The sequence below is a fragment of the Protopterus annectens genome, chromosome 7.part0 (assembly GCF_019279795.1).
Source record: "Protopterus annectens isolate FY-2018-M chromosome 7.part0, PAN1.0, whole genome shotgun sequence".
NCBI classification, from domain to species: Eukaryota; Metazoa; Chordata; order Ceratodontiformes; family Protopteridae; genus Protopterus; species Protopterus annectens.
This window is the reverse complement of record NC_056739.1, coordinates 98,533,092-98,559,706: the sequence shown is the minus strand read 5'-3', so window position 1 is coordinate 98,559,706 and position 26,615 is coordinate 98,533,092. Positions and strand designations below refer to the sequence as shown.

Genomic DNA, 26,615 nt, shown 5'->3' with positions numbered 1-26,615 from the left:
TTTTTCAGTAGTATAAAGTGCTTAGCATTAATTTCATATAAAAATCAATCCACCGGAGATCATCCAATGTTGATAAAAAAACTTTTTTCTCATTTATTCAGGCAGAGACTGGAATTAAAACAACTACATAACAAACAAACATAACGGATAAGCGCTTTCAGGTTAGTACATCAACCCTTCATCAGATCCATAAAATAAAAAGGTGCCAAAAACTTTTTAAAAGGATCTGTGCCATTCGCACAACAGCTAGTATAATCACACCCATCTACATCATATCAAACCCGCCTTTTCAGCCACCTTTTCCTTAATGCTGGCTGTATGGGAAAAGTAGTATTCAGCCCAGGTTTCAGATGTGCTTGTACTTTACCAATCCAAAACATTTCTTCCTGTTCAAGTCTGCCATTAATATCAACCCCCCCCCCTTTTGGACAGGACATATAAATCACTTTCAAAGCCCTAAAAACAAAACTGTGGTTAGGATTAGCTCCGATGTGTTTTGCTAATGGATTTTTGAGATCTTTTAGTCTAATGTCACTAATATGCTTGGAAAGTCTCTCCTTCATTTGTCTTATTGTCTTGCCTACATAAAACTGTTCACATCCGGAGCATGCTGCTAGGTAGACCACATTCCTCGTCATACAATCTGCATAAAAATTGGATACATATTTCTTCCTAGTAGTAGGGTGCACAAAGCATTTGTCCGTGCAGATGAATTTGCACATTGTACATCTCCTACATGGAAAAGTACCTTTCCTTGTTGATTCAATACTTGGCACCAAACAGTTCTCTTTACATAAGATATTTTTCAAGTTTCTAGCATTTCTATAGCTAAAACTTGGTTCTTCACCAACTATTTCTCTGCATTCATCATTGGATGACAAAATCTTCCAATTCCTCTTGATTATTTTACTAACTTCATCTGTATCTGTAGTATGTGTTAGAATGATTCTCGGTCTCTTTAGGCAATTATTGACTTTAAATGAAATTAAATTAATGCTAGGCACTTTATACTACTGAAAAAGTTTTTTCGCATTGGCTGAAGATGAAGTGCATCCTTTGATTGTTGGTCTTTGGAGTTTTTATCCAGTCAGGTTGCATTTCACATGCTGTTGGTTGGTTTTTGGATACTATTTTACAGCACGCTCCTATTCGGATTCTGGATTTTTGTGTTTAGTTTTATATACATATACATATACATATATATATATATATATATTATATATATATATATATATATATATATATATATATATATGAATAAAGTGAACACACCTATTACATCTAAAAGTACCTTAGGTGGTACTTTTTAAGATATTATTAGTTTTAGGTTGCTCCTTATAACTGACTTTTCAAGTTGCTTCATCTTTTATATCCAAACAGGGGCTCATCTCCCATTTTATTTCAGGTATTTTTTAATCATACTTTTAATAGCTTCATTATTCTCATTATAAGTGAGCATACATCTGTGTCTTACTGCTTTTCTGTTTCATTCACAGTGACTAATTTGGATACCTGAAAAAAATAGGCATAGTCTCTATGGCACATTTAGTCTTAATATCCTGCTGTATCTGGTGAACACTATCAATGTTATAGCCTCTTTGTACAAACTCTTGTGATGTCGTTCGCATTTGAGCCTCCACATTAGTATTCAGAGTATTCAGCTTTGCTACGAGTCAAGAATAGTTGTGTAAAATCTTACCATAACCATAGATGTCCTTCTCTTATATATGTTGCAGTATTCATAACATGACTGAGTCCACCGCTGGCTGACTCATGTCTGGGCAGTATACAAAAGTCTTACACTACTGTAGGGTACATGTGACATTGCACATAGTTCAGGTCCTATGTCAGTCATAAAATGATGTTGGGTATAAAGCGGATGTCAGCAAGTACCAAGCCTTGGAACTGAATGCTGCAAGAAGAGCACCAGCCTGCACAAAGGTGAGGAAACACACCACCAGCAAACAGGCAAGCATCAGGTGGAAGGCTGGGGGAAGAATACTGCAACATATAGAAGAGAAAGACATCTATGGTTATGGTAAGATTTTATACAACTATTCTATGTTCTTCTATTCATATTTCACAGTATTCATAACATGAGAAAGAATACCAAAGCTCATGCAGACAAAGAGGTGGGCAGAGGGGCAGTAGCACTCTCTACAAACCCCTGCAGAACAGACATTGCAAAACTAGCTGTAGAACTGGAAATGCCATCCAACTTGTATAGTGTTTTGTGAAAATGTGTACAGAGGGTCAGGTAGCTACTTCGAAAATAGAGCAGGTGCCCAGACCGTGGAAAACAGCACCAGAAGAGGATACAGCTTTGGTGGAATGTGCCCTAATTAGGGAAGCAAGAGTTTTCCCATGGGACACATAGGAAAAAGAAATGGTTTTGGAAATCCAAGTTGAAATTGTGTGCTTGGAAACAGGCCTGCCCAGGGCCCTTGGATGACAGGAGATAAAAAGGCAATCAGATTTCCTAATGAGTTTGGTTTTGTCCAAATAAAATCTGAGTTGTCGATGCACATTTAAAGTGTGTAAAATCCTCTTGCTAGAGTACTGTGGAGAACGGGAAAAGGTGGGAAGATGAATGGACTGACTGAGCGATAACTTATTTACCACCTAGGCATAAAAGAGAGGTTAGTGCTTAAAGACACCTTAACTTTGTGGAAAACAGTGAAGGGGAGAAGCCATCAGTGCCTGAAGTTCAGAAACCCTTCTAGCCAATGCTGAAAAGAGGAAGAACTTGCTGGCTCAAAGGGAACCAGGGTAAGCTTTTCTAGAACAAAATTTAGATCCCAAGGAGGATGAACGGGTTTCCTTGGTGGTCTAATATGTAGGACATCTTTAAGGAAAAGTTTAACTTCCAGCCTTGGGGCCAAGGGAAGAATCATAGGCAGACATGCTGAGGTAGTGGAGATATGAGCTTATACTGAAGAATATGACAATCCTGTCTTCAGTAATTCACATAGGTAGGACAGAACCACTGGAACATCCATCAGCAGTGGTTGCAGATCCTTAGAAAGACACCAGATGAAAACCTTTCCATTTGGAAATATAGGATTTCTGGGAACCTACTGAATCCACCAGTTTAGTTCCTTTTTCAAGCAGGGGAGAAGGGGGATCACAAACTCCAGTGGATGGGAGTGTTGTACCCAAACTGACCTGAGGTACCACTGGAATTTCCTCATGTGCAACTTGGTTAGTAGTAGCATGGGAACAGTGGATGCCATGAAGCCCAAGAGGCCAAGAAATTATCTGGCAGTCAGGGATGTAAGAGGCAAGAGGGCCTGGAAGTAGGTGGGGAGAGACAGAACCTTTTCAGGTGGTAAGAAAGCCAACATCCTGTCTGTCTGGATTCTGCATCCCAGGAAGACATGGTCTTATGAAGGAAACTGGGTAGAGTTTTGGAAAATGATAGTGAATCCTAGACCCTCCAGCAGTGATACCATGAAGAGCAGATTCTCTTGGAGGGTGTATGGAGCATGAGCCTGGAGAAGATCTGGGTATGGGAAAATTTGGATACCCCTTTGTCTGCAAAAAGCTATGACAGGAGCTAAGCATTTTGGGAAGACACTTGGGGCTGTATACAATCCAAAACACAAGGCAGAGAACTGAAAATGTGAGGAAGCAATAGTAAAGTGAAGACACTTTTTGAACAGAGGCTGAATGAGAATGTGGAGATAAGCATCCTTGATGTCCAGCAACACCATGCAGGCCTGAGGAAGGATGAGGAGAAGAAGAGTGTGCAAGGACAGCATGCGAAAGGTGGGAACCTTCAGGAATGTATTTAGGTGGGATACATCTAGCATGGGCCTCCTAGGGACCAGGAACATCCTGGAGTAGAACCCTTTCCCTATTTGAGAAGGTGGCACCTCCTGAATGTTCCCCTTGAGAGAAGACTGAAAATCACTTGGAGAAAGAGTTCCAGCTGTTCCTTTAGGGGTTGTGGAATACCCCTGAAGGAAGGTGGAGCTTTCCACACCATGAAGTGTCCTTGAAGGATAATGGAGAGGACCCAAGAATCCTGGGTGATCTGTTTCCAAGCAGAGAGAGAACGGGAAAGGCAAAGGGAAAGAAGAGTCTGGCTGCCAGGGGGCAGGTAGTCACAGACTACTTGGCTTAGCCTGAAAGGGCTGCTTCTGAGCAGCAAGAGTGGATGTGGAAGATTTGGATGAAAATTGCTTCCTAGTATCTCTTTTACTCTTGAAAGACTGGTGTCTAGAAGGTGTCCTAACAAAGTGTGTTTTAGAAGCGTTGTTCCTCTGAAATCTTGGAACTGGGTACACAAAAATGTGTTTAAGGTGTTGCAGCTCTTTTCCCTTTTCTTGTTATGACTTGAAGAGTTCTGCAGCAGAAGTTCCAAACAAAGCCTTGTTGTCCAGGGGGACATCCATGATTTTAGCCTTTATATCATCTGGCAAGAGCTGTAGTCAGAGCCAGGATTACCTCCCGAGAACTGACCCAGAAGCAGTCACTCTGAGTGATGTTGCCACATTAGCTACACTTAATGGATTTACATGTAACTTGAGCAGAAGTATTCATAATGGAGGATAACTAAGCCTTTGTAAGGTAATCTGGAAGCTTTGCAAGTAACTTACAAGCATCCAAGAGAAGGGCCAAGGAATATTTAGCCATATGGGTCTGGTAATTTATGGCCATGAATGCCAGAGTTCTAGAAGTACAAACTTTCTTCTCCAGCCTCTCCATAACTTTACTCTGCTTGTCTGAAGGGGGAAGGGAAGTGGAGTCAACATCTTGGAGGCTTTGTCAGCAGACAGAGAAATTGTTGCAGGGTCTGCAGAGGGACATTTAAACAGGAATTTAGAATCCTCTGGCACTTTATAGAACCTATTTGGTCTTTTAGGGGCAGGAGGTTGAGAGTCAGGGTACTTACATGCTGTTGAGAAGGCATTTAAAAAGGTTAGCAGGACAGGGGGAATGGCAGATGGGAAGGTAAATCCATCTGCAGAAGGTCATAATACCTTTTTTTAGATGTCTGACACCTGAGAACAATCCCATTTAAAGAACTCCTTCATTTTAACAATGATTTCCCCAAAGGAAATATCCTCTCTTGGGGAATCTGTGCCACTTGATTCCTCTTCTGGGGAAATATATCCTAAAGGTGATGAAATTTGGGTAGAATATGCCAAGGACTCATCCCTCGATGAACCATCTTCATCTGAGGAAACCTCCATAGAAATCCCCTTATATGGTGTAGAAGGAAGAAAAGTAAGGAGAAGGGCGAGAGAGACCTGAAGGTTGTCTCAGAGCCATAAAATCATTGAAGAGTCCTTGGGAGAAAGCTTGCAAATCAGTAGGTTGCTCTGGGAGGCAGGAGAAGCATGCTTAGTTTTCAGCTTCTTCTTTTGTGGAGCATCCATGTGGTGGAAGGACGAGGGGCCCGACGTTGGCCTAGACTGTACAATATCAGTAGGGACATCCTCTCAAACAATGATTTGCGGAATGCCATTCAGGTCTTCAGTAACAATGAGCCTGGGTTCCCCCCTTATGACCGGAGCAGATGCCTGCATATCCCCCAAGGACATGCTAGTAGGATCCTTCATGGCTTCCACACCAGAACTGATGGAAGGTTTGCCTAAAGACTCCAAGATGGTCTCCGGGCCAACATCGGCCTCTGGACAGATGTCTGGAACTGGAGGAGCAGCGGGTAAGTCAGGCCTAGATTTCTTGGCCTTCTTAATAAGCAGCTCACCTGAAGGACCCAATGTACCTTCCATATCACTTGTTAGGTGCTTAAGGTGCTAGTTTTCTAGGTACAAATTAAGGAAGCTAATTGACTACACAGGGTCTTGGGGACTAAGGCCTTGCAAATTGAGCAAGATGTATGGTCGTGGTTAGGGCCTAGGTAAAAGACACAAAGGTTGTAGGAGTCTTTATGTGGAATTTGCCTTCCACACTGTCACTTGCCCTTCCTAGCTGACATGTAACCTGGGCAATAACAGTAGCAAGTAAAGTAACAAGAAATAAAACCCAAAGGGGCACTTATCTGAATGGAATCTTCAACTTCTCTGATGAGCAATGACCAGTGAAGAAGATCTGACTGGTGGCAGAAAAGTTCTGAGGTTTGGTATATGCTGACGTCCACCTTATACCCAACATAATTTTATGACAGACATATGAACTGAACTATATGCGACTTCACATGTACCCTACAGTAGCATAAGACTTTTGTATATTAGCCCGACGTACATGTCAGCTGGCGGCTGACTCCCTCACATTATGAATAATGCAACATATGAATAGAAGGACATCATCTGATTCCTCACTACATTGTTAAAAGTAAATGGAGGATGCATGCTGGTTCTATGCAAATAAGTGTTACACTTAACATTTTTCCTAAAAAGTGTTCTCTATTTTTAATGTGACAGACAAAAGTCTATTTGCAAATCACGCATCATTTTTTTTTAAACTTAAAAATGTCATTGTAGACCAATGTAGTCATTTACTGCACAGGTCCATCACAATCCTCCCTGTCCCCCCCCCCCCCCATTAACAAGTAGCTATGCGCTAATCCCCCTCTCCCAAGAACAAAGGATTCTTAAATTATCCAGTCAGTTGCCCCACTTGCCACTGGCAGATGTAGATATGCCCTTCCCTCTGTTGACCACTGGGACTATCTTAAATATGTTACTTGATAGTTACAAAAACTCAGTAACACATTGAGCACCACAATGGCTGCAGCTGTTTTTTATTATGCAGTTTAAGCACTTTCAGCACAACAATTATGCTGATGAGTCTATTTTGGCTAAATGTATGTATTACTAATAACTGCTTTTGCTTTTGTGTTTCACTCTTTAATTTGTCTTTTGTTTGATACTCTCCATTTATGTTGCAGTGTCACCTGTATCAGTGAATGTGGTGCAGCAGTGGCTGCCACACCACACATCTGCATTGCTACCACATGCCGAGTCCCCATCAGTCTCCAGGGTACTCTCTCAGCAGGATGATGTAGGCTAACTATCAAGGGGCAAATTGGAGTGCCCCATAGTTCCTTCCGGCAGTCTGTCTCCACAGGGTGTAAGCTCCCCATAAGGCAGTATCATTGGTGGGTTCCAGTATGTCACTCAACAGGAGGTTAAAGGTCTGATGACATGCTTGAAGGACTAGTGGTCAGGCACATGCAATGGCAGCTTGAGCATTTCCTAGTGTAAATGGCAGGGCCATACAGCTGCCTTGCCATGACCAGCCCTGAGGGTATTCACAGAGTTGACTGGCCAAAGAACAGCCATAAAGATGATAGAGTGGACTATTGATGATAAGAAAGAAATTATGTATTGTTACTATTATGTAAAAAGCCCAGAATTTCCAGACACAAGATATACAAAACGATTAAGAGAGAAATTAGAGGAAAAAAAAATACTTCTGCAGGAAAAACTGTCAGAATTATTTATTTTTTTTTATTTTACATTTGTTGACCGGGCTAGTCTAACTGGATATATGTCCATTTTCAGTAGAGGCCCGGGGAGAAAAGCTCCAAAAGGTGCAATAGTATCATAACTTACAATATATGCAATAGCAGGAAGTTACATTAAATAAATTTAGAACAGGCAAAAAATGTGTAGAGAGCTGGCTAGAAAAAAAACAACTTAAGATGACATATTGTACAAAAGACAAATAAGCAAGAGTTGTTAATTTTACATCAGATGGCAGGTTACAGGTATACAAACTTATGCTTACTTACAGCAGTGTAGAGGATGAAAACTTTTCAAGTAACACTATAATAGAGCTGAGAAGAACTCTACATTAGTACATAAGTAGTGGTCATTATTCAAGTCATCACCAGTAGACATCATAGGACAAAAATAGAGGAGAAATAAAGGAAGAGGGAGATAGGGAAAAAAAGCTTCAAATAAAAATTTATGTTCATTAATACAACAGATTTTTGAAAAACAATATATAGATTAAGAAATTGTGATCTGTTTGGAAAAAGAAGCATATGAGAAAGTGAGAAAATATAAACAACAAAACCTAGAAATATTTGAAAAATATAAAAAAGAAATATGGACATGGGATAGAAAGAGAGAGTTGATATGGATATTTATGCAAAGGAGAAAGCCAAGTTAACTAATATAGAGAAGGCAGTCTCAAAGATATTCAAAGAGAAATACAGGCAAAGGCATCCAGATATGGAAAATTTCACAATTAAAAGATTAATAGCAGAAAGATGCAACGTAGAAAAGATGATTAGTAAAGCAGAAGTTAAAGAAATAGAAGTTGAAGTTAAGGAGTGCCTGTGAAGTGAAGGATTTAATGTTGTTGTTGTGTCTTTTGGTTTTTCCCGGTTAGGGGTCGCCAGAGCGGAACTCCGGTCCACTAATGATTGGCAGTAGATTTTTACGTGCCGAGTTGTCAGCTCTGACGCACAACCTTCAACGAAGGTACGCCCATTCATGCGTGTCTCCACACAGAAGACGCTCTAGCTGAGAATCGAACAGGACAACTCTTACTGTGAGGCGACAATGCTACCGCAGCACCACCACCGAAGTGAAGGATTTAATGTAGAAGGTCTAAAACAGACTACATCACAGCATGATGGAGTGAGTCCCCAGAATAAGAAAAAGCAAGAAGATCAGGAGACGTGAAGAAGTATGGATGGGAGAAAGGAAAAGAGATTTAATATGGTGTAATATTTATGCAAAGGAGAAAGCAAAACTAACCAATACAAAAAGAGTAACACCAAAGATATTTGAAGAAAAATATAGGGAAAGGAATACGGATATGGAAAACTTTACAATACAAAAAATAAGAAGACTAAGAGGAAAAGTAGAAAAAGAGATTAGTAATGGAGAAGTCAAAGAAATAGAAATTGAGGTTATGGAAAAGCTACAAAGAGAAGGATTCAGTGTAGTAAATTGAATACAGAAAGCACCACAATAGGCTAGAGCAATGGATATCTAAATTAAGGGGAAACAAGTGGAACAGGAAGCAACAGGTCAGGTGCCATATTCAAGATATTTTGAAGCCTTCCACAGGAAACCAGTATAAAAGTTCACTTGAAGCTAGACAGGAAGGAAAGGAACAGGAAACTGTGGAAACTCTGATGCAGTCAATGTTGAGGAGTGATAGGCCAGTGAGTTCCCATATGGCAGAACAAATGCAAATTATGACCTGCTACAGATCACCCTCCATGACACAGGACCACCACTCCGCCTTTCTGGAGACACTGGAAAACATGAAGGGCCTACCGCACACCCTGATATTGGGTGATTTCAATTACCCTACCATTAACTGGGAAAACTACTCAAGTACAAACTCCCAGGTCCAGCGTTTCCTGGAATTTATCAACTCAAATGCCCTGGATCAGCTGGTAAACTTCCCTACCAGAGGTGAAAACATATTGGACCTGGTCATCACCAACATGGGCGACAGGTGTTCCACACTGGAGGTCAACCCATCACTGGTTAGATCAGACCATAAACTAATCACTCTGGATGTCCACACCACACCACCACCTCCAACCAAGGAAACCACAGTGATAAACTTTTCTATAGCAAACTTCACCTTACTTAAGACAGAGGTGGTAAGTTTCACAGCCCCCATGCTAAAGGATAAGTGTCCAAGATGCAGGAAGCTTTACAAATGCACTCTATGAGCACCTACAAGGATGCATGGATCGTGCCATCCCTAGCAAAACAGACGCACTCACTTAAGAGAAGAAAACCAGTCTGGTGGACCCCTGCCATAAACAGGCTATACAATAGAAGGAGGAAACTAGTTCAGAAAAAAAGCAAATCCCAAGAAGGAACGACATCCCTGATCAGTATCAGTAAGAAACTAAGGTCCCTCATAAAATCCTCCAAGGCTAACTTCAAAAGAAAAATAGCCAAGAATTCGAAAGATAACCACAAAGCCTTCTTTAGCTATGTCAAGAATCTAAGTGGCAACTCGCAGATATGCTCTGAGCTAGTGCAAAATAGCACAAAATATACTGAACCCACTGATATTACCAACATCCTAGCAGATAGATTCAGTGCAAACCTCAACCCCCTCTCACCCCCAAAAGGGCCACAACAGTACCGGAAAAGGGCAGTGTCCCAGAAATCTCAGATGCACAGGTGAAAACAGCCCTTTCAAAAGCCAAAAGCACAGCATCAGTGGGGCCAGATGGTGTCCCAGGCTGCGTCTTGCACGAACTAACCCCCCACCTAACCACACTGTCCAAACTCAGCCTCTGCACAGGCTACGTGCCCATAGAATGGCACACAGCAACAGTTATTCCGCTCCACAAAGGAGGGGCCACAACTGACCCTGGCAACTATCGCCCCATAAGCCTGACTAGCCTGGTCTGCAAGGCTATGGAGTGCATCATCATGGAACTCATTAACAAAGACATTGGGAGCCTCCAAACACTTGATCTGACCCAGTTCAGCTTTAAGGGCAGATCATGCCTACTAAACCTGGTTGACTTCATCGAGACAGTCACCAAGGCCATAGATGAGGGGAAGGTAGTTTACACAGCCTACCTTGACCTCACCTAGGCTTTTGACACCATTCCCCACTCATGAATTATACAAAAACTCACCAGCCTGAACATAAACCCCTATGTCACGAGATGGGCTGCCAACTGGCTTACAAACAGAACTCACACGGTAAGAATAGCGGACTCCAGGTCTGACTCTAAACCAGTCACAAGTAGTGTCCCACAAGGCTCGGTTCTGGGACCCCTACTGTTTGGCATATACTTCTCAGAAGTACAGGCAAACACAGGAGCACTATGGCTAACCAAGTTCACCGATGACTGCAAACTGGGAGCCATAATTGACTCTCCGGCTGACATGGACATTCTCCAAAAGGGCCTTACTGAGACGGACACCTGGTGTCAAAGTCATGGTCTCAAGCTAAATGCCAAAAAATGCATAGTCATCCCATTTGGGAAAAGCAAAACACCCATGAATTACCAGACAGGTGGCAGCCCCCTTAATACAGAAGAGGTAATAAGAGATCTGGGGACCCAGGTAGACAGTAATCTCTCCTTTGACAATCATATCGCCAAAGTAGTTAGGAAATCCTTCTATGTAGCCCATCTAATTATTAAAGGGTTTGCATCTAGAACTAAAGAGGTTATAGTGCCCCTCTACTCATCACTCATCAGACCCATCATAGAGTACAATGTCCCATTTGGGATGTACCTCACAAGACACTTCCAACAGCTGGAAAGACCACAAAAGAAGCTCACAAAGAGGATTACTGACCTCAAACATATATCCTATGTAGCCCGACTGGCAAAACTCCAGCTGCATGCAGTGGCATATCGCTTACTCAGAGGTGATCTCTGCCTGACTTACAAAGCCATGTCCAACTCAGAATTGATGGACATGCTCCACCTAAAGAAATCCAAGTCACTGCAAGCCACTCACTCTAGTGAGCTAAACCTCACCATAACAATAAATAGAACATGCTGGACGGATAGATTTCTGCCACAGAGACTCCCCATGCTTTGGAAAAAAATTCCTAACTACATTAGGCAGAGCCCCTCACTAACACTCTTCAAGAGAAACCTTGACAAGTGGATGGATAACAGAAAATACACCCCTGGGATCACTTCATTGGCTCTTCTTGACAGAGGCTCAGTTAATTAATCAATGGGGCAGCGAAAGCTGACACACTGGCTAGGCTTATAAATGCCCTCGGACAGATAGCCTAGTACCTACCTATGAACAGATGACACAGGATGAAATTGAGGATGAAATTGAAGAGAATATGCCACAGAATGATGCTATAGAACTTTCTACAAAATACCCGCAGGAAACGGAAAACAAAGGATGTGCCCCCTGTATGGAAGAAAATGAGTTAAGAGAAGAGTTGCTTGATTTAATAGACAAAGACAGATATATTAATATTAATTAGAGAAATATACTGCAGAAGGTTAATAAAACCCCAAAGCTCAGAATCTTGATAAAACAAATGAACACAGTAATTAAGACTGTCCATAGAGATCCATGTGATATAACAGAAGTAAACAGAATATATTACTGTGCAGCTAAATTAATAACTGATAAAGTTCTACCACAGGAACACATGGTAGAGAGGGAAATGGGGGGGCAAAAGCGAATACCATCATGGAAATATCGAACAGAGAAATCTATAAAGCAGCTAAGACAAGAAGTGTCATTGTTAGAAGATTATAGAAGAGGAAATAGATCAACAAAAATACTAAGAAAGACAGATGTGATAAAAGCAATGCTCAGTATTAGGAGAGACCAGGATCTATTATCCACTATTGGAGATAACAAACTAAAAATGTCTAAACAGGTGAAAAGACTTAGAAGATATGAAGATAAATATAAGGGAAAAGCACAAAATAAGCAATTTATCAATGAGACCCAAACACGTTTTATAGAGAATTGGGAAATAAGGTAAAAGGAATTGAAAGACTGCAAAAAGAGGAAGTAGATACATTTTGGAGAAGTATCTATGAAGATCCTGTGGAACATAACAAAGAAGCTAAATGGATAGAAGAAGTAAAAGAAAGAATAAGAAGTTTAAAGGTACAAGATATGAAATGGGATGAAATAACAGCTAGGGGAATTGAAACAAAGTTGAGAAAAGCCTCTAACTGGAAAACCCCAGGCCCAGATGCAGTACCTAACTTTTGGCTTAAAGTATTAACTTCTTTGCAAGAGGATTTAGCCATGAGTAAGAACTATTTATATGCGCACCCCAAATGCACATCACACTGGTTAACAGCAGGAAAAACAACGCTCTTACTTAAGAGTGAACCTGCAAGTCACCCTAAAAATTATAGACCACTAATTTATTCTTCCAATGACATATAAACTACACACGGCAATTTAGGGATGCCACCTTTTCAAATGCCCAAAGTGGGACATTTTTTGTACAAACATCAGATTTTGTAAGGCAAAACATACCCACGGCCAGTAAAAAGGACAGAACTTCACTTTTTTGCCTACATAAATGCTTATTCTTATAGCATTTTAGTTGCTTATTCTGTTTCTTATAACATTTAGGTGTTTCAGAAACAGAATAACTGTTTTATGCAACTATTACATTAAATATAGGAAATATGTTTGTCCTACTATCTCAGGACATTTGCCATTTTTTAAATTTTTATGCAGGACACAATTGTCCAAAGAGGGACTGTCCCTCGCAAAGTGGGACAGGTGGTAACCCTACGGGAATTGATGCCGACAGAGTTAATAGTCATTTAGAAGAAAACTCGATTTTGGCAGTAGAACAAAAGGGCAATAAAAGAAAGTCATATGGAACAAAGGATAATTTGTTGTTAAACAAAGTTATAGTGGAGAACTGTAGGGAGGGGAAGAATCTAAGTATGGCATGGATTGACTACAAAAAGCATTTGATAGTATCCCACATTCATGGATAAAAGAGAGATTAAAAAATGTATAAGATACACCCTACACTGATTGACTACATTACAGTAATCATGAAACAGTAGCAGACCACTTTGCAATTAAGCCATGACAAAGGACAGATTATTATCCCAGGAATAAAATTCAAAGGAGGATATTCCAGGGTGAGTCTCTGTCACCGTTGCCATTTTGCCTTGCCATTAATCCATTAAGCTGTTTACTTAACAGCTTTGGCCATGGCTACAGTTTGGCTTCTAGGAAACAACAAAGTCTAACGACTTCTCATCTTCTCTTTGTCGATGATTTAAAACTGTATAGCTCATCAGATGAGAAACTGAAATCACAGCTGCAGGTTGTCAAAACGTTTTCAGATGATATAAGAATGTCATTTGGTCTTGATAAATGTGCAAAAGCAACCTTTAAAGCAGGAAAGCTGCAGCACCAGGAAAACATCAGTTTGGGGCAAGAATGTGATATAAAAGAACTTGAGCAAGCGGGAGTGTATAAATACTTTGAATTGATGGAGGATCAGCAATAAAACATGAACAAATGTGAATAAAGTTCAGTAAGGAATACTTTAGAAGACTTAAATTAATCCTGAAGACAGCATTGACATCTAGGAATAAGATCCAAGCCATAAATCAGTTTGCTCTTCATGTCCTAACATAGTTTTGGAGTGACTTACTGCCCCCAAAAAGTGTTGGATAGATTGAATAGGAGAAGAAGAATGCTTCATGCTCACCAAATGATTTATAAAAATCAGTGCATACCAAGATTATATATTCCCTGTTCCGAAGGAGGGATGGGCCTCCTTGAAATTGATTACATGTATAGTGCTGCAATCATGGGACTCCATACATATCTACTGACCTCACAAGATCCAAATGTAGTGAAAGTTTTGAAACATGAAGAGAATAAATCTAAGATGACATCTCTGCTTAATTTAGCAGAAGCATACAGATGTCAAGCAGGAATGGAAATTAAACCAGAAGTAGATAAAAACCAGGCAGCAAATGAATGTGGTAAAAAACAAGAGAAAGAATATATGGGGAAGGACCAGATGAGAAGATAAGAAATGTGGAAAAAACATAAATATAGTTGCAAGTATAGAAAACTTCTGGAAGAGCCTCATGTTGATCAAGAACGAACGCAGGAATGGTTAAGGAGAGGTGAATTCACATCAAGAAATGAAAGGTTAATATAGGCAGCCCAAGATAGTGGGCTACATACACGCTGGTCTACAAAGTCTATTGAACATGTGGGAAAAAGAGACATATGTAGGTTTTGTAAAACTGAATTGGAAACGGTCACACACCTTGTTGCTGGTTGCGATGCACTAATGGCAGAGGGACTGTATACTGAAAGACTTAATAATGTGGCAAGACTGTTACACTGGAGATTGTGCAAACATTATGGTATCGAAGTAGCTGAAAAACACTGGAAACATGAGCACAAAGCATCATAGAAAATGATGAAGTTTATATCACATGGGATCACCCAATACCAACAGTTCAAAAGATGGAAGCTAGAAAACCAGGTATAGTGGTCCAAGAAAAGAAGATGAAAGTAGCATTGATCACTCAAATCACCACACCTAGTGACTACAGTGTCTTGCGTACAGACAGACACAAAGTCATAAAATACCTTGATCTGCAGGCAGAAATGAGCCATGTGGAAGTAAGATACCCAGACAGTTTCAATAGTAGTAGGAGCAACTGGTTTTATAAAAAAGAATTTACAATCGTATTTAGATATATTACCAATTTATGTAACACGGCATGAATTGCAGAAGGAGTCATTACTGGGCACATTGCAGGTCCTGCAAAGAGCACTTTTGGCTGACATCAAGGAGTGAAATAATACTAATTTCATGAAATTTAATTGTACTTTGACTTCATTCCCGTCATGGTATTAGAAACCCAAAAGACTAGAAGAAATAAAAAAAAAATGACTGACCTCAGAATGGGTGTGCTGACACTGGGTAGACTTTCAATCAGTCATCACCCAACCCCATCTATCCCCCATGATGGTGTTCCCTTTCTTTACAGGTCTCTTTCCTCCCCAGTTCATTTTCCAGTTCTCCCCATCACCAACTATCCAAAATTGATCTGTGTCTCTCCTTTATGTTCTCTTCCATATTTGTGTCAGCACCTCCCCTGTTTTTTGTTTGCCTTTTGTATTTGTCTGCTCCTGCTATCATCTCTCTACTCACTTTCCTGCCCTCACCTTCACCATGCTACCTTCCCCCCTGCCAGTCTTGAAAAATATAAAATATGGGACTTGCCCCCCCAAAAAAGCATTGCTTCTCCACCGCCATAACATTCTCCCTTTCCCTTTGCAGTTCTGTGTGTTCTTCTGCTTGATCTTATCCCTTTCTGACTGTTCTATAAATAAATTTTGTTCCAATTTACAATATGAAAACAGTAGGAAGTTTGCTGAAAAGCCATTAACTGGGCTATCATCTGTGCTCTTAGCAGCATGACAATACAAGTGTGAATGCACATCATCAGCCCGCTATATGTGCTCACATATACATTGCCATATTGTCCTGGTCATTAAATGACTTCTTGTGTTTTTGCCAGCAAACTTCATAATTATTCTGACCTTGTCACATAATGTTGCCCCCTGCTGCATAGTTAATCCGCACTGGAATACCTTGCACTACTTCTACCGCATTTTTTGGCCCAAATGTGGCTTCCAAGCAAATTTTTTTAATCCATCCCTAAAATTTTAAATTACTACAGAAGCAAATATAAGTAGGACAAAACAAAACTACAGCACATTCTCAGCTCTCTCAGATAGTAATCTCTATGGCATGACATGTTCTGTAAGAAGATGGAGTTCAGGTAAATGGACTATGGACCATACTGTATCAGCCAGAAATAGTGGCATCTACTTCTTCTTATAATAAGGGTAACACTTAAAGCTTTGTCTGGGAGGTAGAAAGGCAATTCAGGTTCAAGTTCCATGTTTGTTTATAATAAATGGAGATGAAAGAAACCCAAAGCACTGTTTGCAACAGTTCAGTATAACAGTTTGGAACTGACCAGAGGTCAGTCTAATATAATTTACGACTGTTTCTATGGTATTGAGCTAACAAGATAGCATTGTCAGCTTTTCATTTCATACTTACCCCGGGTGATAGTAACACATAAGCAGGAACCAGTTTTCACCATCTAGACCATGCAGAGTATTACAGAAGTGTTCATGGCATCCTACTTTTTCACTGGTAGCCCACACAACCTGAAACAATTTAAAAACATTTAGTTTAGGATGTATTTATGTGCTGTGCAGTATTTTATGTTTGTTATTTATGATTTCAGTGCATAAATACTGCAAGGTCTTACTTTTAAGAAGAAATTGCTAAATGTTTTTAATAAACAAATAGTAGCCTGGTGGCATACCTCTCAACCTCTTACTGCAAGAAATCTGGACAAAGCCCGACAAAATGGGGGAACAAAGGCCCAAAAATAGGGACATATTTTAAATATTGCCCTCATAAACTTAGAAAGTTGCTAGAATAACAAGAATTGTGCTACCATACCATTTCTAAAGGATATGAAGTCTGAAACTCAAATGATTGTCAATATTTATTGATTTGTCAAAAAACACAATTTTTACAAGCAACAGACCAAAATATTAGGCAAAAAGCTAGACATTCTGTGAATATCTGTACAGCTGAGAGGTAGCCAGGACTGCCTCTGTTCAGTATTCTGCAGTAGTAATGATTCTGCTGTATGACAAGAAGCCAGTAGAGTAGGTTGTTTTTTTTCCTAAAAATCAAAACATGCTGCATATAAACCACATTTTAAGAATCTGTAGCTGTACTGTACAGCCTACCTATTTAGCTGTACTGTTGATACGCCCTTTACACTGACGATCCGTACACAAGTGACAGTGAAGTTAGCCATGTGGTTGGCCTTTCTCTGAGCAAATGGTTCAATGACACATTTAGCGCTTAGTATTGTCTTTGTTGGTCTTATCAGTTTCATTAAAGGGATTGTGGCGGTCTACCCTGGCTCAGTCTATTGTTACCAGTTTATTACCACTTTGTGTTTTCTATTCATTTAGCAATATATTCTGATGTTTCAGCCAAAGATACTTTCCCTTTGGTGTACTGTGTGACCCTCAGTAACAGTCATTTTATCAGCAGCTGGAAGACAATATATAAATGCTTCCTAGTTCTTATGTGTTGCCTATACAGGCAGGCGATACTGAATACCAAATATTTAATGGCAGTGAAGGACATACTCCCTGTACTGTCACTTGTTGTAATTTGTGTTATTAGTAGGGTACAAGGTATGAGGAATGTGTCTGTTCTCTACTGCAGGCCAATCTTAGAGGCATGCCAAGCTCTGTTCAAGATATGCCCAAATCAGATAGCATCTGGTGTGTACGTAAAAGTAAAAGCAATGTGCTGTGTTACAGTCTACCATTAGATCATACGGGGTTGTGATCAGGATGCGACCATTTATGCAGAATGTATGAGAGGGAGCTGGGAAAGCATATCTGCGGTCAGGATGTAACCGGTTTATGCAGAATGCATGAAAGAGAACTGTGAGAAAATAGCTGTGAGTAGCTTAACCAGAATGCTGTGAATGAACTTTGAGAACACAGGTTCATAGGTAGGTACTAGGCTATTGGCCCTAGGGCCTATATAAGCCTAGCCAAAAAGGTACCCTGGCTTTCGCCACCCAAGAAAATTATTTTCCTGTGCCCCTGTCAAGCAGAGCCACAGAGGTGATCCCCGGGGTGAATTTCCTATTTCCCATCAAATCATCAAGATTTTTCTTGAAGAGTGCTAATGAGAAGCTTTGTTTGATATAGATAGGTAGTTTGTTCCAGAGTATGGGAAGTCTCTGGAATAGGACTCTATCCCTTCAGCATGTTCTGTTTATTGTAGTGACAAGGTTTAGGTCCTTAGAGTGTGTAGCTCGGAGGGATTGGGATTTCTTTAAGTGGAGCATGTCCAACAGCTCTGGGCTTGACATAGCTTTGTATGTTAGGCAGAGATCGCCTCTGAGTAGGCGATATGCGATGGAGTAAAGCTGGATTTTTTGAGACTGTCTGCGTTGGGCATCTGTTTGAGGTCGGTAATCCTCTTTGTGAGGTATTTCTGCGGCCTTTCCTGTTGTTGTAGATGTCTTGTGAGGTACATATCAAAAGGGACGTTGCACTCTATAATGGGTCTAATGAGTGACCAATAGAGGGGAGCAATGAACTCTTTTTTCCTGGATAAGAAATCTTTTGTGTTGAGGTGTGCCACAAAGAAGGATTTCCTGACTACTGTGGCAATGTGATTATCAAAGGAGAGACTACTGTCCACCCATTTCCCAAGGTCTCTTATCACACTTTTGGTATTAAGTAGATTACCACCTATGTGGTAGCTCATGGGTACAGAGTTTTTACCAAAGGGGATGACAATGCACTTTTTGGCATTGAGCTTGAGGCCATGGCTTTGACACCAGGCATCTGTCTCCGTGAGGACCTTTTGCAGGATGTCCACATAGTTAGGAGTTTCGATTATGGCTCCTAGTTTGCAGTCATCTGCAAACTTCATTAGCCAAAGACCTTCTGTGTCAGCCTGTACTTCAGGAAAGTAGATACCAAACAGGAGAAGAGCCAGGACTGAACCCTGTGGTACTCCACTTGTCACTGGTCTGAAGTCGGATTTGGAGTCTGCTACTTTCACAGTGTGGGTTCTGTAAGTGAGCCAGCTGGCAACCCATCTTGTCACATAGGGATTTATACCTTGTTTAGTGAGTTTTTCTATAATTCCAGACTGGAGGATGGTGTCAAAAGCCTTGGCGAGATCTAGATAGGCTATGTGAACCACCTTACCCTCGTCTGCGGCTTTGGTGACTGCTTCAAAGAAGTCTATCAGGTTTAGGAGACATAATCTGCCTTTTACAAACCCGAACTGGGTGGAGTCCAGAGTTTGGAAATTACCAATGTGGTTGTGTATAAGATCAATGATATTACGTTCCATGGCCTTGCAGAACAGGCTCTTTAGGCGAATGGGGTGGTAGTTCCTGGGGTTCATGTTGGCTCCCCCTTTGTGGAGTGGGATAACCATCACTGTGCACCATTCAGTGGACACAAAGCCTGAGGTGAGGCTATGATTGAACATAATACTTAGGTGGGGTGCCAGTTCATTCTGCAGTTCATGTAGAACACAGCCTGGGATGTTGTCAGGTCCCATGGATGCTGTGTTCTTGGCTTTGGAGAGTGTGTTTTTTAGCTGTACAGCCGTGATTGCAGGAACTTTGCATTCTTCCAGTATAGAGATGGGCCCTTTAGGGGGTGAGAGGGGGGTAAAGTTAGCACTGAACCTATCTGCCAGGATGTTGGCAATATCAGTTGGTTGTGTATATATAGTGCCATTGTGTGGTAACTCAGAGCAGATCTGAGTGTTGCCATTGAGATTCTTGACATAGCTATAGAATGCTTTGTGGTTGTCTTTAGAATCAGTGGTGATTTTGTTTTTGTAGCTAGCTTTGGAGGATTTTATGAGGGATCTCAGCTTCTTCCTGAGGCTGACCAGGGAGTCCCTCCAATCGTGGGATTTTACTCTTTTTGCTACAGTTTCTTTATGGCAGGGACCACCAGATTGTCTTCCTTTTTTGGAGGATAGCATCTTGGTTTTGTTAGGGATAGCACAATCCACGCACTCGGGTAAGTGCTTATAAAGTGCATTTGTGTAGGATTCAACAGTCATACCTCTATTGTCCGTCTGCATGGGTGTCGTGAAGTTTGCCACTTCTGTCTTAAGAAGCATGAAGTTGGCTTTGGAGAAATTTTTTACGGTGGTTTCCCTAATGGCGGGTGGAGGTGGGATGTGGATGTCTAGGGTGATTAGCTTGTGGTTGAATCTGACCAACAAGGAATTGACCTCTGGTGTGGAACACCGGTCACCCATGTTGGTAATGACCAGATCTAGGATATTGCTGCCCCTGGTGGGGGTGTGGATAAACTGATCCAAGGCATTGGAATTTATGAATTCCAGAAAATGTTGAGCAAAAGAGTTGGTACATGAGCAGTTTTCCCAGTTAATGGTGGGGTAGTTGAAATCACCCATTATTAGGGTGTTGGGTTGTACCCTAATATTTTCCAGTGTATCAAGAAATGAGGAGTGGGAATCCTGGGGCAGGGTGGGGGAACTGTAGCAAGTTACAATTTGGATTGCGGTCTTGCCAGAGTTAGTTGCACTTTGATAATCTCGGATGCATTATGCTGAGCAACTAGCCTGGAGGTGTGGATATCCTTAATGAATATGGACATGCCTCCGCCTTTAGTGTTTCAGTCCAGGTTAGGTGTCGAAAGGTGTAACAAGGATGTGAACAGGTTATACAGAATGTGCAAGAGGAATTCTATTGGGAAAACAGCTGTGATCAGCATTGAACTAGGGTAAGAAAAACATTATGAGCGATCTATAATCATCATATAAACAATTTATGCAGAATTTGTAAAGGAGCTATGAGAACACAGCTGTAATCAGGATGTTTGAAAGGGAGGTACGAGAACACAGCTGTAATTGGGATGTTGAGAAGGCGCTATGAGAACACAGCTGTAATCGGAATGTTTGAGAGGGAGCTATGAGAACACAGCTGTACTCGGGATGTTGAGAGGGTGCTATGAGAACACAGCTCTAATCAGGATGCACACAGTTAAAGCAGAATGTGTGAGCAGGAGCTCTCAATACACAGATGCCATGTGTATGCAACCACCTAAAACAGACAGCAATAAGAGTTGTAAGACCACAGTCATGGCCAGAATGAAAATTCTTTAACAGATTTTTTGCCACATCTTTACACGTGACTTTTTCCTCACTCTACCCGATTAGTAACTCTTTCTTAGTCTCTCTCACCATCCATAAACAGTCTACAACAAACTTTTTGTAGAAAACATAACAAATGACCCACTTATTTCTTCCTTCTCCTGTAGGCAGGAAAGAAAGGTAGAACTGATTGTTTCCTGAGATATTCCTGTGTAAATCTATTCTCTGCTCCATGATTCCTGAAATATTCCTGTGTAAATCTAGTCTCTGTTCCATGCCAATATACTAGACTCCACTTTGCCCATTTTCCTACTACCATTCCCACCCACACCCATATTATTACTTTTATACACTTGTAAATCATGCCCCCTCACTCACCCACAGCAATCAGAACTCACTTAATGTTTCACTACTCCAGTCACTAACCTATCAAAGCATTGGATGGCACAGTGGTGCAGCTGTTTTGTTATTGCCTCACAGCAAGAGGTTCTCCAGTTTGATTCTCAGCTGGGGTGCCTTCTGTGCAGAGTCTGCATGTCCTCCCTGCATTCATGTTGGTGTCCTCCGGGTACACAAGTTTTCTCCCACGTTGTAAAGAATCTGGAGTATTTCTCCCAGGGCCTCCACTGAAAATTGTCTTCATTCAAAGTCAGACTTTCCCGGTCAACAAATGTTAAATAAAAATAAATAATAAAATAATTATTGTTAAAACATTAACTTGTATGCATATTTGCTTTCTACTTTTGATCTGTTGTACTGGTGACAGACTGCTGCTTGTTTCTCGTGTACGGTATTACCCCCACCATCTTTATCATTAATGCATCAACGTGTTCATTTCAATGTGCAGTTAAAGTCTACAGGGTTACTGTACCTGGGCTGTGGTTCAAAACCAGCCCACCTACATGGTTAACTAAAGAAAAGTAATGACAACCCAAAAAGCCAGAATTCTAGCAATCAACCAAACCAAAGTAAGGTTCCCTCTCTTATAACCAAAAATGTATCATTTCAGATTGTTAGTTTAATGTTTATTATTACATCAGCCTGTACTCTTCTCCAAAATGTAAATTAAATTAAGCTACTGAGTCATGTCTACCTTACATTTCTCCATCTAATAATTGTGTTGGTCATGGTCTGTACTCATACCATGGTGCTAAGGCCTGGAACTCCTTATCTCCATCCATCAGGTCAACACCTTCCCTCCCATCCTGAAAGACTTCCTAGCCCAAAGCTGCCTCTCCTTGTTCAACACCAGGATAAACTGTATCCCTAAATGTGAACAAATACCTATTCATACATTACATCTGCTTACTCTCCCTTCTTCACTCACTTTCTTACTTTTATCAATTTCTGCCCACTCACTTTCTTACTTTTATCAATTTCTGCCCCCTGACTTTTTATCTAAATATACCATAAGCCTGCTTTTCTCTCACTTTGTATTGCAATTCATGTTTCTCTGACTATTACATCACTGTTATCTATTCTTAACCAATATTTTCATATTATGTCTAATTTAGTATAATTATGTAAACTGCATTTGTTTTATGTCTTATTTTTAAAGACTGTAAAATGATTATTCTTAAAATGTTTTGAAATACCTTGGAGCTTTTCTTCCCAAGCCTCCCCTGAAAATGGGTTCCTACCCAGTCGGATGTTCCCCGTAATCAAATGTCAATAAATAAAAAATAAACACTTGAAGCCCTGGACATTATGGAACGTTAGCCACCAGGTTTCCCTTCTGTTGACAGCCTGTCAGCCTTGGTGACCTCAGGTAGTGTAGGAACTGTCTTATGCTCACCGATAACAACCATTTAACACAAATAACTCAGTCTATGAGGGGTACAAATATTTAACTGACCTGGAGGCACTGCTCTCACCTAAAACCATACACAGTGAGTGTCACACATTTATATCCTCACCCCCACCACATTCCCAACAAAATCTTTTTAAAATGTCATACCCAGAGGCCATTAAAAAGTAGGTACAAAACTTCCTAGCACTAGTAAGACTAGGTTTCAGCAGAATGTTCCAGCTCAACTCCTCCAAGCACACAGAGTATTAAGTCACCAAGAGACAGATAGTCCCCAACCTTGTACTCCTAAACACTCTGCTTCCAAAATGTCTTAGTGATGGTGACTCAGTTGATAGGTATACAGATTTTCTTCTCGTAAAGCTGGAAAATGATAGGATTATACTTAGTTGCCTTTCAGGTGCCAAGATTTATTACCAGGAAACTGAAAAATAACATCAGGATGAGTAAAGCAGCCCATGAACATAGACTAGCTTCTGAAGCCAAGGATAACTGTAAAGTTCTTTTTAAGATATACTAGGAAACTAAGGAAAAATACTCAGCAAATCTCAGAGCTTATTCTAAATGGGACCACCTACTCCAAAAGATATCGCCAATATACAAGCAAGCAAGACAGGTGCAAAATCATCACTCTTGAAACATCTAGCTACACTTAACATGTCCTAGAATCCTTGCATCCCCCCCCATTATCACTAAGGAACATGTTCTGAAGATAAATATCAAAGGCTAACAATACTTTCATCCTTGGGACCTGACAACCTATTTGGATGTTTAACAAATAGTACCAAAAATGCCATTTATGAACATCTCCTCAATTTATTTAATCTAAGCTTAGTCATAGGATTTGTTCCAAAATTATGTCTCACTGTAGTAGTGATACTCATCCACAAGGGTGGCTATACCACGAATCCTGGCAATTATAGACCCATCAGCCTGAAAAGTCTGATATGCAAAGCTATGGAATAAATCATAACTGATCTAATTGATTACGATATCAAAGATCTCATTATGCTAGACATTTAACAGTTCGGTTTCATCAAAAGGAGATTCCGCCTATTAAATCTAGTTAACTTCAACAGGATCATAAAAGATGACTTAGCTAAAGATTTTTGGTACAATACCCCTTGCAGGAATTGCTCAATGCTTTAAATACAGATTCTTCTGGCATAAGATAGATAGCAAATTTAGTAAAAAGACAGAACTCGCATATCACGTCTCTGGGACCCTTCCATTTTAAAATTTACTTTTAAAATTTCCAAACTGAGAACAAAGACATATGGTTAACTAACTTTGTAAATAACTGCAAACTGGGTCCTCCCTCACCATGCTTGTACCAGTCAGAAAGAAAATTGCCCTAATTAATATTTGCTGTACTGAAAATGGGTTAAACATGAAAATGTGTAGTATTGTTTCATTTGGTAAACAACACAGCATACTCAATACTCCATTACTGAATGAAAGTGTAGTCAGGTACCAGGGTAAATGGGTTGGCAGTTCCCTCTCCTTCAATCATCATGTGACAACTGTAGTGAGAAAAATCTTTCTTCTAAGCATGACTAATAACCAAGGGTATAACACCCAGCTCTAAAGATACTATTATTCCCATATAAAATAACCAAGGGTATAACACCCAGCTCTAAAGATACTATTATTCCCATATAAAATAACCAAGGGTATAACACCCAGCTCTAAAGATACTATTATTCCCATATAAAATAACCAAGGGTATAACACCCAGCTCTAAAGATACTATTATTCCCATATAAAATAACCAAGGGTATAACACCCAGCTCTAAAGATACTATTATTCCCATATAAAATAACCAAGGGTATAACACCCAGCTCTAAAGATACTATTATTCCCATATAAAATAACCAAGGGTATAACACCCAGCTCTAAAGATACTATTATTCCCATATAAAATAACCAAGGGTATAACACCCAGCTCTAAAGATACTATTATTCCCATATAAAATAACCAAGGGTATAACACCCAGCTCTAAAGATACTATTATTCCCATATAAAATAACCAAGGGTATAACACCCAGCTCTAAAGATACTATTATTCCCATATAAAATAACCAAGGGTATAACACCCAGCTCTAAAGATACTATTATTCCCATATAAAATAACCAAGGGTATAGCATCCGGGTCTAAAGCTATTATTAGTTAGTAGTGCAGCATAATGCCCCAGAGATCATCCATGCGCAACTATCAGCAGGCAAAACCACATTTCAAGTCGTAGCCGGTTATAGATCGCCCACCATGTCCCAAGATGCTCACTCTGCATTCCATGAGACATTGGAAAATATAAAGGTCCTACCAAACACCATAATCTTGGGTGATTTCAACTACCCTGGTATAGACTGGGTGAACTACCAATGTTCCAACTCCTATGCACAGTGATTCATAGAATTTACTAGTATGTTCCCCCACTAGAGGGGACAACATATCGGATTTAATCACAAATATGGGCGCCCACTGTACCACACCCGTTATCACTCCCTCCTTGGTCAGATCTGACCACAAACTGATAACCCTGGACATCCTCACCCCTCCACCTCCCCCAGTCAAAAAAACAGTCAAAAACCTTTCCAAAGCAAACTTCAAACTACTTGCATCCAAAGTGGAAAGCTTCACTATCCCCTTGCAGAAGGATAATGATATCCAGGATGCGGAATCCTCACCAAGGCACTCTATATGCATCTTCAGGATTGGACCGTGCTATCCCAAATAAAACCAAGACTCCTTCCTCAAGCAAGAAGAAACCAGTCTGGTGGACCCCGGCCATAAGCAAACTTTACAATAAAAGGAGGAGACTTATACAAAAAAGGCCAAATCTCAAGTAGAAAAATCATCCCTGATCAGAATTAGTAAGAAATTGAGGGCCCTCATCAAGTCAACTAAAGCTAATTTTGAAAAGAAAGTTGCCAAGGATAACCATAAGGCCTTTTATGGCTACATCAAAAACCTAAATGGCAATGCTCAGGTCTGTTCTGAGCTAGTACAAAATGGAACAAAATACACTGACCCTTCTGACATTGCCAACATCTTGGCTGACAGGTTCAGTGCAAATCCCCCCCCCCCCCACTCACCACCTACAGGGCCTATTACCATTCCAGGGGATTGTGTAAGTCCAATTATTACCGATACATTGGTTAACAAGGCTCTATCTAAAGCTAGAAACACTGCCTCCATGGGACCAGATGGTGTCCCAGGCTGTGTCATACGCGAGCTCCAAAAGGAATTAACCCCACATCTTAATACCCTGTTCAGTCTCAGCCTCTCCACAGGATATGTGCCCAGAGAATGGCGCATGGCAACTGTGGTCCCGCTACACAAGTGTGGGGCCACAACTGACCCTGGGAACTACTGACCCATTAGCCTGACCAGTCTGATCTGTAAGGCTATGGAGCGAATCATTATGGAACTCATAAATGGAGAGATTGGGAACCTCCAATCGCTGGACCCCTCACAGTTTGGCTTCGTCAAGGGCAGATCATGCCTCCTGAACCTGGTGGATTTCTTTGAGACAGTTACTCAGGCTATAGATAAGGGAAAGGAGGTACACACGGCTTACCTTGACCTTGCTAAAGCATTTGACACCATCCCCCATTCGGGTATTATTGATAAGCTCACCAGCCTGGGCATAAACCCTTATGTCACAAGATGG

At 40.6% G+C, this 26,615-nt stretch overlaps 1 protein-coding gene across 5 annotated transcripts in view; it reads right to left on the bottom strand.

Annotated features, from left to right (window-relative positions):
* The window catches only part of LOC122806256 (peptidase inhibitor 16-like), a 639,946-nt gene that overhangs the window by 478,611 nt on the left and 134,720 nt on the right, over positions 1-26,615 (bottom strand). For all 5 annotated transcript variants that reach the window (XM_044076525.1, XM_044076526.1, XM_044076523.1 and 2 more), the window contains exon 3: positions 16,489-16,598. In XM_044076525.1, coding sequence (XP_043932460.1) covers positions 16,489-16,598 — 110 coding nt within the window. The remainder of the gene's footprint in view (positions 1-16,488; positions 16,599-26,615) is intronic.